Source organism: Lolium rigidum, chromosome 7 (assembly GCF_022539505.1).
Source record: "Lolium rigidum isolate FL_2022 chromosome 7, APGP_CSIRO_Lrig_0.1, whole genome shotgun sequence".
Classification (NCBI taxonomy): Eukaryota; Viridiplantae; Streptophyta; class Magnoliopsida; order Poales; family Poaceae; genus Lolium; species Lolium rigidum.
Window position 1 is genome coordinate 315,914,341 of NC_061514.1, and position 13,179 is coordinate 315,927,519.

Below are 13,179 nucleotides of genomic sequence, written 5' to 3' on the forward strand. Positions count from 1 at the left end.
CTATGCACTCAAGAAATTTCAGATCAAGATCACGTTCTGGTGATTTTTAAAATTTTCTACAGTGGAGCACAAGAAATCTGTTTTCTAAGCAGCATAGTGACAAACTTGCATAACAAACTAGGGGTTATCTATACATTCTATTTACAGCGGGATATGTACACTATATACACTATATACACTATTTACAAGTTTTTAATGAAAAGCTTCAATGGAAATAATTGTTTTGGTTCCGCAGGCATGAACACAAGTGTTCAAGGTCGACCCCCACTTCACCATTACTCATCTTTCCAATCACTTTTCTTTTCTGAAAACATTTTTTCATTTTTTTATATAAGAAGTACAACTAATATTTTTGTAATTCGCATTCCCTATCCATACAAGAGATAGAGAACAACTAGGTACAGGAAGTAAAACTACTTAGAGATAAAGCAAATAAGTGCACACGAAAATATTCACCTACGCTATGGCTCCCGACAACGGCGCCAGAAAAGGTTTTGATGTCCCACAAGTATAGGGGATCGTGTGTAGCCTTTTCGATAAGTAAGAGTGTCGAACCCAACGAGGAGCTAAAGGTAGGATAAACATTCTCTCAAGTTCTATCAACCACTGATACAACTCTACGCACACTAAGCGTTTGCAATATCTAGGAAATAAAACTAGAGCGATAACGGGTATGAGAGGTGACTTTGCAGAACAATAAAATACACATAATAAATATTAGTGCTGCAGCAATAAAACAAACTAAACTAACAGTACCATGAGTGTGGAAAGGCGGTGGTAATAGTGGTGGCTTTGTCCAAGATCAATTAGTGAAGATCTTGGGTTCAATGTCTTCGATGCAGCTTTCTATGTAGGAGAGGCTAAATATACATGCTCTCCCTCCGGGATTACAAGTACTATATGATTGGCTTGCTAGCAAACATCCGTAAATACTAGCAATCATTAAGGTTTCCCCAACCATAGCCTTAAGTAAATGGTCCTCTTACTCCCATACATGCAACCATCCGGTTCGCGTCCTTAGGTTTCTGTCACTCCGGCAGAACTTCCCCCTTCTAGTATACAAGTACTACCAACCCTATGGTGCTTGATCCATGCGCGCACAAATATGATGGGAACCAAGAACGATAACAATCAACATACAACTCTAATGAACCAAAGAGAAACAACCAATCAATCAAAGAACAAATAAACTATGGCAACACGACATAGATCATAGAATTATAACTTATAGCATCAAACACCATGTTTACATAGGGCGGTACAGAGGTTTGTGAGAGGATGGACCACTGAATACAATGAGGAGTTGGTGATGGAGATGGCGGTGAAGACGTTGGAGGGCTCAGCGAGGAGCGCCCGGAGGCGGAGCCGTGGGCGGCGGCGGCGCGGGGGACTCCTTCCCCGCCGCCGACGTCATGGGGGAGCGCCTCCCCTTAGCCTTCTTCTTCCTTGAGTTGGTGCTGGTGTAGATGAGTGTTTCCCCTCCTTGGCTGCTGCCAAGGAGGAGGATTTTCGTGACAATGCTTGGGGGCCTCCAAAAATAGGTTTCCCATCAATATATAGTGTTGGAGATGCAATCTAGGTCATGGGATGGATTCCCCATTGATCCAAGGGCTCTTGGGCACCTCTAGAACCTTCCTAGGACTCCCCTCTGTCCTTCATGAGGCTCACAACTCGTGGCTGGGCCGAAATATCCAGGTATGAAAAGAGTTTGTGTCAAATACGTCACCAACTTTCGGAGTCCCGAGACTGCACGAACTTCCGCAGTAATTCTGCTCTGCCGGATGTATCCGTTGTCCGTTCTGGACGAATAAGATGTCCAAATTGTTCGGCTTGAAATTCTCTAGAACTTTGTAGTTTACGACTTTTTCCATTGGACGTCGTTTTGATGGAGTTTCGAAGCGATCTTTGGAAAGTGTTCAGCAGAGACAGATTCCGGGAAATTCCAGATTTCACCATAATGAGCTATTTCCTTCCATATTTGCCTATTTCCTGCACAACAAAGTTGAAACCAAGAACTTGTGCACTTTTTCAACTATTAATAGGTTAGTCCCTTAAAACATATAGTAATTGGTGTAAAACAAGCATGGAACATCAAAAATTATAGATACGTTTGCGACGTATCAGACATCACATACGAAAAGCATTCTCGCATGGTAAGAAAAGTATCGCGAACGGTTGAAGAAGTACAGAGCATCAGAGTACATGTTCGACATCCCCCAAATTCATTGTTATAATCACCATGTGCAATTTCTCTACAATGTTTCCCATCCTCCCGCCATTTCGTTTACTTATCCCCTTCTCAAATGGTAATTAATATATAGTCGTGTGTAGAAATTTCCCAAGGTTTCCTCTTGATATTCTTTTCGACCTGTGTAGCCACTTCGCTTTCCTCATGTGTGCGACATAAAGCCCTGCACCGCCGCATTGTGGTAGACAAGTACTTTGATATGGCTTGCAGCAAGAAGACTGCTCGAATCTCCTGCATTTGGTAGTGCCTGCCGCTACAACATGGCCGTGCTGAGCGGGCATATCCAGTGGTGGAGGAGGACCAATCATCTATTGGGAGGGAGGAGAAGTAGTCCCTCCCGATGTCAGACCATCAAGCCGTCTCCTTAATACCTTCGATTTGGATTATCGAATTGTAGTACTTGTCGCTTTTCCCTAGAGACCTAAGTTAGTAGAATCATTGGGAAGAATGATATTGGTGTAACATCACTCGAACAAGATCTCGAGTCATTGTTTAGTGGTTGTTTACCGAATAAAATGTTTTCTTTGTTCAGGTATGTATCAATGGTTGGAGATAGGGTAGGGCTAAGGTTTCACGTGCAACTATGCTGTAGTAAAATGATATATAAAGATAAAATAAAGCACACATGTATAACTATGCAATAATGAAGATAAGAAGTCTATTGTGGGCGATGCGTCCTAATAACACCATAGGCGGCATGCAACAAACCAAATGGATTTGTTATCCAGTTATGGATTCCTTTGCATCGCAATAAACGATGACTAGCCAACTATTTTAAAAGTTCGAACTAATGAAAAGAGACTAGATATATATTCATTTCATTAGCATTTAATTTAGCTGTTGATGAGGGCTAACTTAATTATCCGATGAACATGATACTTTCAAATGAAGAACGCCCACTCATGGTTCCTGTAAAGCAAAATTGGAATGGATGTAAAAAAAAGTGCGCATTTGTGACTTTTGATCGTATTATTTGACGCATAGTTCATATTTTGTGGCGAGTTCCCTGATAGGCTGATTTTGTTGCGAGGCTCCTAGTAGGCCGATTTTGGGCGAGGCCCCAAACGTTAACTTCTGTAACTGGTGCGGAATAGTGTAGCAAATGGGCCATCATTCACCCTCGAATCTTCACCGCCGAGTTCGTCTTCACTCTTCAGCTCTGTGCCTCTGTCTGTAGACATCTTTGATGTTTCTGCTGCCTGGCAGGCAAGCAACGGGGGAAGAGAGTTTGGAGGAAAACATCTCTTTTCAGCGGCCACATGCAAAGTCCTGAACCACGCTATCATGCTGCCTGCCTCCTCTGCTCTGTTGTTCTTGCAAAGCAGGTGCAGTGAAGCAATTGAGGTCAGGTGACAATGAAAGCTCTCTCAGATCAGATGAGATGGGGCCAAAGTATTACTTACCACCAAAAGGTTACCCAGCCTGCACACAGAGCAAATGCAGAATCTGAGAGTTATCTTTGCATTGCAGAACTCTTTGTGTTACTACCCAGTGCTTACCAGAGTTTGTGGGAGTTTTGTTTGAACATTCTGTTGTTATCTGTTACACTAAGCCAAGGCAGAGAGATACTGTTGCACAATAAGTCCAAGCCAAGGCAGAGAGATTCTTTTTAACCTTTTTTGAATTACTGTTTCCCTTTTTATGTATGGGGTGCTTGGCACGAAAAGTGCTTTTGACTCCCGAGCTCCAGTGCTCTCGCTATTTTAAAAAAAAATTAAAAAATATTTATTATTTATCAAAAAATCTGAAAAATAATTCTGTAGATTGTTAGTGATACATCTCACAATCATAAAAAATCTCAACCCAAAATTCTTTATACTTTGAGCCAGACAAAAATAACAAATCTGACATGTTTTTTTAGATTTGAAAATGACTACTCAGATCTGCATTTTTGTCTTTTTTGTGTAGCTTAAAATATAAAGTATTTGAAATTGATTTTTTACACGTTTGTGGGATACATTATTGGCTATATGCAGATATTTTTTTCATAATTTTTTGAAACTTAAAAATATATTTTTTAATTTATTTTAAAAACGAGATCACTGGTGCCCATGTGCACCAAATCTCTATCCGTGCTTGGCACCCATAAGCATGAATGTATTTTCCCATCATCCACCATGCATAAAACTATACAAAGTGCTCCTCCATGCTTGGCATGCATTTCACATCTCACATCTTGGACTAGGCATTGAATTAAACATGGCTATACCTACATGAAGGGGCATCCCAGACAACAGATAGCAGCTAGATGCTCAGGCCAGAGAGGTGGTGAGCATGTGACATGAAGAGAAATGATGTAGAACTTGTGCTGGGCCCCCAACACTTGTCGAATGCACACCAGGCCGAAGAGCAAGTGGTAACGTGGAGCCCATGTCTGTGATGGGTCAATGCACAAACTTAGCATCATCCTTCTACTACAGCAAAGAGATCTAGTAAGAAGATGCCTCATTTTACAGACATATATGCACATTTTCCTCCCAGGCTCCAAAAAATCATGGCCAGTTCAACATCATGAGCTCAACCACCAGCATGCATCATGATACTGAGCAGCTATACTTGTTTGGCCTGTAGATTGCTGGATCCCATACGGACCATCTAACCTGGCTTTCAGTATTACTGAAAGCGGGACGGTGTTTGATCCCAGCACCACCCAGTGTTGACGTCTCGCGAGACAGGAGACCATACGGGGAGCTTAGCAGTGCGCTGAAGAAAGCGCCAGCGGTGATGACGGCTAGAAGCTGTGGAGTTGGGTGAGCATCGCGGCGAGTTCATCGCTGGATGGCCGATCAGCTGGCGCATCCGAGAGGCACATGATGGCCACCCTGACGGCCATCAGCATCTCCTCTTCGTCAACCTCCTCCCCTGTGATGCTGCTGTCCAGTGCTTCTTTTGCTTCACCAGAATGCTGCATATGACGGAGCCATCGAGCCAGGCCACCCCGTCCACTTTCTCCAGAGAAAAATGGATCTGTGGGGTCTCTCCCGGTAAGCAGCACGCCGAGGATCAAGCCAAAACCATAGACATCACACTTGTCCGTGTACCTGCACCATCGAATGTTTGAATCTCAATAAGCAATACATGATATAAGAAGATCTGAAAATATACGAATTGGCGGTACATAATATCCAAGTTCTGAATCTACTGGGGACTGAAACATCTGACGTGCTGGAAATGATGAATGACAGTGCAAGATATTAAAGTTCTAACTAAATCTTTGGGCCAATATATTGGCACAATCAAGCTGAGCTACATGATATACCCGCAAAAAAGGCTAAGCTTATATACAAGAAAAAGATACAGGCTCTATTAGAATTGATCACTAAGTTCGTAAAAATAAAGATCTAACTGGACAAAACAAACAATCGATGAGTTACGTTTTTGGTTGAAATGACTCGCTAGAACTACTTATTTACAATTCACTTTCCATAATTGCTACAAACAAGCAATTGGAGTACTAACTAGGTTTATCTGAAAGAGATTGGAATAAGAATATAGAATACCCATCCTCGAAGGATCTATTCTCTGATTGAGATATGGGAGGTCACAATGAAAATGTCGATTTGAATTTTCAGGAAAAGGGTCGGCCAAGAACCGTATGTGCTCATGCGGGAATGTATGGAAAGCATAAGGATCAAAGGTAATTCAAAAAGGTCAGATGCAGGTTCCCTAACAAAGTAAAGATTCTCGGTTACTAAAAGCAAAAGTTGGATAACTTCATTAAGCCCTGTTGTATTCTTTATCAATATGCTTTATATCTTCTCTCTCACTCATTCCACTGATTAAATGACGCGGAAGCGAAGTCTACTCATTGTAAACATGGTCACAATTAACATGGAAAATCTAATTCAGAAGAGAGTCTCATAAAAGAATACACACAACAGCGTGCGCTAACAAATGATTGTATACTGTTTACTGAGGACACAAACCTAAGTACGTAAAGCATAAAACGAAACAGTCTATGGATGCAAGCAATAATCAATACAGTCAAATACTTGTTCTGTTCCTTATGGTTCTAAAAGAACATTTGAACTACAATTAGCACTATGCATGTTGGCTGTCAAACATAGAAGTAGTTAAGTACGAGTTACCAAATATCATATCTCAAAAGTTATGATAAGAGCAAAGAAATATCACACATCAGATTTCTACCAATCTGAAACACTTGAGTTGTTTGCCTCCTTTCTGAGACCTGAGTACGCAACAGGTGAACACATACATGCATGGTAAAACACAAAATTTAGCAATAAAACATCCAGATTTTACAAGAGATTTATTTGTAGGTACATTCCTACCAGCAAAAATGATACAAATATAAAATATTTATTTATAGTTAGTTTGAATTCAGGATCAAGAGTTGAACCTACTAAAATCTGAACAATCTAGGTTTAGTTTTCCCTTGTAAATTTAGAATCAACAAACAAACAAACCACATTGTAAATTTGATAAATAATAGTTACATCGCAAACAGTAAGCAATAGATATAGATGAATTGATATCAAAATCAGGAAAATAAAGAGAGAACAGATAGATTTTTACCTGCTACTTTGGTAGCACTCTGGAGCAGTGTAGAGGCTGCCTGACGATTCCGGATCAGCAGCCAAACCTGAATCGAACAGCCTCGCAACACCACAGCCAGCCAGAACCGGTTCGAAGCCTTCCTCTAGCATCACATTAGAGGGCTTGAGGTTGCAATGCAGTATCCTGGGGCTGCACTCGAAGTGCAGGTAGCGCAGCCCCTTGGCGATCCCGGCGGCAATCCTGTTCCTGGTGTCCCAGTCGAGGCTGAGCTGCTGCGACCTGACCCTCTTCATCACGTCCTCGAGGCTGCCCCCGGGCACGAAGTCGTAGACCAGCGAGAGCCGGTCGGGCTCGCGGACGTACGCCTTGAGGCTCATGACGTTGAGGTGCCGCACCCGGGCGAGCTGCTCCAGCTGCCGCTGCACCCTCCTCATGTCGGCCTTGGAGAGCGCCGGCAGCGGCGAGGAGTCCGGGTGGGCGAAGGCGGCGTCGAGGCGCTTGACGGCGACGGTGAGGTCGCCGTCGAGGACGAGCTTGTGGTAGGTGCCGCGCGCGAGCGGGCGCGCGGAGGGGAGCGCGAGCTGGAGGCTCTTGGGCGAGATTTGCGGGGTGAAGGAGACGGGGCCCCTGGCGACGGCGGGCGCGTCCCTGGCGTGGAGCACGGCGGCGCGGATGGCGTAGAGGAAGGCGAGCGAGAGGAGGAAGCCGGCGAGGGAGCCGAAGAGGACGCCGAGCGCGATGCGGCGCAGGCGGGCGGCGCCGCCGGGCTGGGCGTGGGGAATCTTGGGCTGCGGTGACTGGGGAGGGGGAGGAGGCGGGGCGGCGGCTGGGGGCTCGGTGGACATGGGCTCCGAGTGGAGCGGCTGGGAGGCTGCGGGGCGCGTGCAGAGCGGGGAGACCGCGAGCAGGAGGAGGAGGAGCAGGAGAGTGGCGGCGAGGGTTTTGGTAGGGTTCTTGCCCACCAACATCCCGCGTCCTCGCGCCATGGAACCAAGAACCGCTTTGGCACGAAAATGAAATCCCCTTCCAGCGCTTGAAACGCAAAATGCTCCCCGAATTTGAAGAAGAGAGGACTCCGGTTTATCTCGGCGGGCTCAAGATGCCATATTTTTTGCTTGTTTCTTGCTCATCAACAAGGGCAGATTGGTTTGCAGCCGCGAGTGGATGCACGCTCTACAGAAACAGAAAACAAAAACGAGGAGCTCAGTGCAATTAACAAGAGCAGGTTCGAACTGTCTGAGAGATTGTGCAAGAGGTGAGGATTGTTGCTTGCTCCCGAATTGGAGATTGGTTACAGTGTCAGAGACTTTGAACACAGGTAGAAGTACCTGAAGACGAAGAAGAAGCACCTCCGGGGCAGGAACGGCAAACACGCCTCCCCCTTCTCCTCGCAAGCAGACTCAGCCCACCACGGCAGAGCAGAGCAGGGGCACGCGCTCGTCGCCTCCCACCAAGAACACCGAGGTGAGCGCCGTTCCTCAACGCCCACCCCAGGCTTGTCTATTTCTCTCTCTCTTGGCACGCAGAGCTTTAAGTTGAAACGGAACGGCGGCGCAAGAAACAAACCCCAGGCTCTCACAGAGCTCGTCGCAGGCAAGCAGCGAGTTTTACTCGGAGAGCAGAGCAGAGGAGAGCAAAATAGCGTGGCGGCATTGGCGTGGGGAATCAAAAGGGCGAGGCTTTTCCCGGCGCATCTCCCGCCTCAGCACGCACACAGAACCAGACATTCCCCTACCCCGCCCCCGCGCCTGGATTCCCTCCCGTTTTTTACCCTCCCTCCGGTTACCACGAGCTCCTCCTCCTCCTCCTCCCCTCGTGTGGCTCTAGCATGGACAAGAGAGGAGCCCGAGACCTGGATATCCGTGCGCCATGGCCCAGAACCTGTCGACAAAAACTTATTTTACCCTGTCCCTCCTCAAAGTGAGAACAGACCTCTCTCCCCTCCCTTCACCCACACCGCCACACGACCACCCGATGTAGGAGTACCGGCGTACCCAGCAGCAATAAATTCTGTTTTCCCCGTTTGGTACGGAGTACGAGAATTTACCCAGGGTGAGAAGAAAACAGCTCGAAAATAGGAGAACCCATGTATATCCGAAATGCTCGGATATTTAAGGCATCTCCAACTGTCCGAGGTAAACGGACGCAATACTTGGGCAGAAGTCTTAGGCTAGTCATAGTGGGGAGTTACTTAGACTAGTAACATATGTCATGTTACTAGTCTAGGTTACTACCTTCATAGTGGGTAGTAACTTATGTGTGGTATCATGTATTGTGTTATTTATTATGTTATAGACTCATTTTGCCTTGGAGTGTGTGATGTTATGGTAACATAGCTAGTTACCACTCATTCTCTTTCTTCATTTATTGGCATGACATGTCACCAAAATGCCTTGAGATGTGTGATGTTACTAGCTATGTTACTCCCACTATAAGCAGTCTTATACGCCCACCTCATGACCATGCCTGGTCATGGGCAGCCTGGCCCGAAACACTCGGGCTTGGGTCGAGAAATGTTGGCCCGACAGTTGGGCCGGGCTGGGTCTAGGTAGTCTGAAAACACAGTTTAACACTACGGCCTAGCCCGCGGCAATGGTCCGACGGGCTTGGTGGGTATTTGGTCGGGCTGGGCCGGGTTTGGGCCCGATTTTTCAGCGTCGGGCTTTCCTTGGTCCCGCCCGAGGCCCGACCCGGCCCGACACATGCCCAGGTATACTCATGACGTGCGCTTGCTAGCACGATTGCTGCTCTCTCGCCTGGGCCGAAGACCAGGGATGCTCTCGAACGACACGAGTAGCGCATGTCGCTCGTCTGTCATGCCAATGGTCTCGTTGTCGTCGAAGTCGTTGAGGTCGTCAGAGCATCTCCACCGGCGCCCCCATAAGCGCCACAAGATGCGCCGGCACAATCGTTTGGGGGGCGCCGGCACACCATTCTTTAATTGGGGAACGGGTTTCCACACATGCGTCCTCTAAGCCGGCAACCCTAATTTTTTTTGTTTTCCTTTTACAATATTTTATAATAATATTTCAATCACATAAAATTATTTATATAATAATTTAACCTAGTTTAACACAAATACAAAGGAAATTATTCGTATAATAATTCAAATTAAATCATGCGTTGTTGTTGGCTCCTCTCCTTGCCCACAAATGCATAAGTAGATCTGCCTAAAGTTGAACATGAACATCTGCATCTCGAATTTCTTGGAGTATGTGAAGAAAAGCGGCAAATTGTTGGGGTACATGCTCTAATTCAGTAAGAGGCCCCTGATAATCAAGTGGTTGATCATCATGCATAGGTTCACCGCGCTCGCTCTCAATAATCATGTTGTGCATGATCACACATGCGTTCATCACCTCCCACATCTGATACTCACACCAAGTGAGAGCAGGGTACCTAACAACGGCGAAATGCTGCAGAATCACCCTAAAAGCACGTTCAACATCCTTGCGAGCTGCTTCCTAGCATCTCGCAAAGTAAGCATCCATCTCTGAAGCTGGAGCTGGAGCTGGGATTGTCTTCACGAATGTAGAATAAGTTGGATATATACCATCAGCTAGTACTATACTCCTTGTTGTATGCATGGCCGTTTACCTCAAAGTTCACGGCAGGAATTTCTCCCTTAGCCAACACTAAGAGCATTGCAACATGTTGATATCATTGTTTGTTCCTGCCATGCCAAAAAAAAACATGCCAAATCTAGAGGTCATAGTCTGTCACCGCCTCAACAATGACACTTCACTCACCGGTATTCCCCTTGTAGATCTCTTACCAAGCAAAAGAGCAATTCTTCGAACCCCAATGCATACACTCTGACGTGGGCATTACCCTTCGGGTAACCAATGTTGCTCTACCCTACGCGGTCCAACTGGAGGCCCATAAAGGTACCCGGTGGCAAGATGGGCCACTAGGGCGGTGCGGCAGAAGATTACTTAGAGAACAAGGCACGGAAGAAGCCGAACAAGGAAAGATTGGAGATAGATCTACTGTAAACCTACTCGTACTCGATTAAACCTCTCGGGACCTGGCCACCTATATAAAGGCCAGGAGAGGGGCTATCGAGGGACACAATCAACCTTAGCCATATTAGCCGACAGGCTTAGAACTAGGTTACCCTAGCAACTAGCATCTCGACGAGATTACAGCCGAACTATTCGACATCCCATTGTAACATGTTTTCATCATAATCAAGAACAGACAGGCAGGACGTAAGGGTTTTACCTCATCGAGGGCCCCGAACCTGGGTAAATCGCTCTCCCCGCTTGTCTGTATACCGATGTCTCGTGTCAGCTTGCAGGATTCCATCAACCCTAAGCCCCTAACGGAGGGCATTACCGAGGAGCACCCTCGACAATTGGCGTCGTCTGTGGGAAACCTGTCGGCACAAGGGAGGGCATCGGCAGATCCGATCATGACACCGGCGGCTTCGCCGGTAGCTTCATCAGCAGCTTCGTCGACACCATCGTCACCAATCCTGGGAAGCCCGATTCGATTCGGCTCCTACGAGTTTACTCCACACGGACGATTCCTCCCGCTCGAACTTTTCGGATCTACAAGGGAACATGGAGATGACCTTCGGCAGCGTCCACTACAACGTCAACGCAGAGGGAATCCTTCGATTGCCGGAATCCCCCACTTCCGGATCGACGGGTTCAAGCGCGTCATCGTCACTCGATCCGTCGGGCTGGACCGACGGGATCGACGTGCTCACCCGTGCCCTCGACTCCCCGCTCGGTGTCCTCCATGTCGGTAGGGTCGGACGATTCCTCATCCTCGAAACTAACTTCGTACTCATCGTCCGAACCGCGACACCGTGCACGGGCCGGGATCAAGCGACACGCCGTTCATCCGCAACGCCCGGTATTCATCGGGAGAGGACGAGTATCGACGGCACCATCCGGGGAGCCACCCGAAGAACGGCACACCATCGGGTTTATGTCGCCAACAACACGGGAAACGCAAGGCGTAGAGGAGACGAGGACCATACCCCCGTTCCGAGTAGAAGGGCGAGTTTTGAAAACAGCGCCGAAGCAACCGCGACAGCCGATTACACCATCGCGGATGAGGAGTGGGCGGCAGCAAGGGCAGCAGTACTCAACAACACGCCGCTCCCCGCAGAACTTCGGTTGGAAGCCTCAATGCTTATCGCTCCATACTAGAGAAAAACCGGGAGCACTCGTCAAAAGAGCAAGCCACCCTTGAGAGACGCCTATCCGCGGCGGATCGATCCGGTGAACGGCGAAGGGGCTCGCAAGGGAGCGCCTCCCGAAACACTCACGGAACGTGCAAGCACCGGTCAAGACTATCCAGGCTTTCGAAGATGACGCCGAGAAATAACGTCGAGTCCGACCAAATCCTTTATGACTACGGATACCGCCGGCATGCCACGGCCGAAAACCGTTGCGGGAGCAACGGCCAACCTCGCCGCATACCTCATCAACCAGCGCCCGAAGGATCCATGGCTCAAGCTCATCGAGGTGCCCTGGAGAGTCTCGCAATATTGGGGAACAACCTAGTCCCGCCAAAGGAAAGGACCACCGTCCAAGGCAGTGGGTCGAAACATCATGCGAGAGATGCTCGAGACGAAATCACCCAGAGCAAGATCGACAAAGCAAGGCGACGACGCGCCGCTAGGAAGGACGACGACAGCGATTCTTCGGATGAAGACCAGGAGTACGACGGCGAGCTCAGGGGAGCCGACTGTCTAAGTTATAAGATCCGCGAAACAATGCCGCCCAAAAAGTTCAAGCCTACCCATACCGATGCCGCCAAGTACGATGGGCAGCAAGAACCAAGATCCTGGATAGACGACTACCTGCAGACTGTGATCCTGCACAAAGGAAATCAGATAGCAGCAATGCAATGCTTACAGCTTTACCTGAAGGATTCAGCACGGGCCTGGCTAAGGGGGCTGCCGAAAGGTTCTGTTAAATCATGGGACGACCTAGTAGATGCCTTCGTTGCCAACTTCCAAGCAACATACAAGAGGCCCATCGGGATCGAAGAGTTGCGGAACTGCCGCCAGAAGCAGAAGGAGTCGATGCGTTCATACATCGGGAGATTCACAAAACTCCTGAACGCCGCCGAAGACGTATCTGTCGACAGAGCAATCGACGCTTTCAGCGACGGCGTTCAGCGGGAAAGCTACATAGAGGAACTTGGGCGCAAAAAGCCGAAAACCATAACCAAGTTAATGGAAATCGCCAACAGCTGGGCCGATGGCGAAGACAACGTTCGAAAGCCACGACAGCGCAGCGACGACGAAGAAGATGACCAGCCGAAACATGATTCGGGTGGTCGAAGGGATCGCAACAAGAGAAGGAAGAACCGCAGTTACGATGACAACAACTTGGTGGGCGCAGGCTACTCTGATCGGCAGGGTGATCGGTATGATGACAGAGCGAGACGAT

The 13,179-nt window shown here is 47.7% G+C and overlaps 1 protein-coding gene across 1 annotated transcript; it reads right to left on the reverse strand.

Annotated features, from left to right (window-relative positions):
- Positions 1-4,605: 4,605 nt before the first annotated feature.
- LOC124674973 (inactive leucine-rich repeat receptor-like protein kinase CORYNE) lies at positions 4,606-8,384 on the reverse strand. The gene is made up of 3 exons (XM_047211029.1): positions 8,095-8,384; positions 6,785-7,939; positions 4,606-5,289 (listed from the first exon to the last, which is right to left on the reverse strand). The coding sequence occupies exons 2-3, from the start codon at positions 7,750-7,752 to the stop codon at positions 4,980-4,982; spliced, it is 1,278 nt and encodes a 425-aa protein (XP_047066985.1). The 5' UTR covers positions 7,753-7,939; positions 8,095-8,384; the 3' UTR covers positions 4,606-4,979.
- Between the last annotated feature and the right edge of the window lie 4,795 nt (positions 8,385-13,179).

What these genes read in the sequence shown, in the direction of transcription:
- LOC124674973 (XM_047211029.1), bottom strand. Translation starts at nt 7,752, where the DNA reads ATGGCGCGAGGACGCGGGATGTTGGTGGGCAAGAACCCTACCAAAACC. An exon ending in GAGTGCTACCAAAGTAGCAG is followed by an intron (nt 5,290 to 6,784) that starts GTAAAAATCTAT and finishes TCGATGGTGCAG; the next exon opens with GTACACGGACAAGTGTGATG.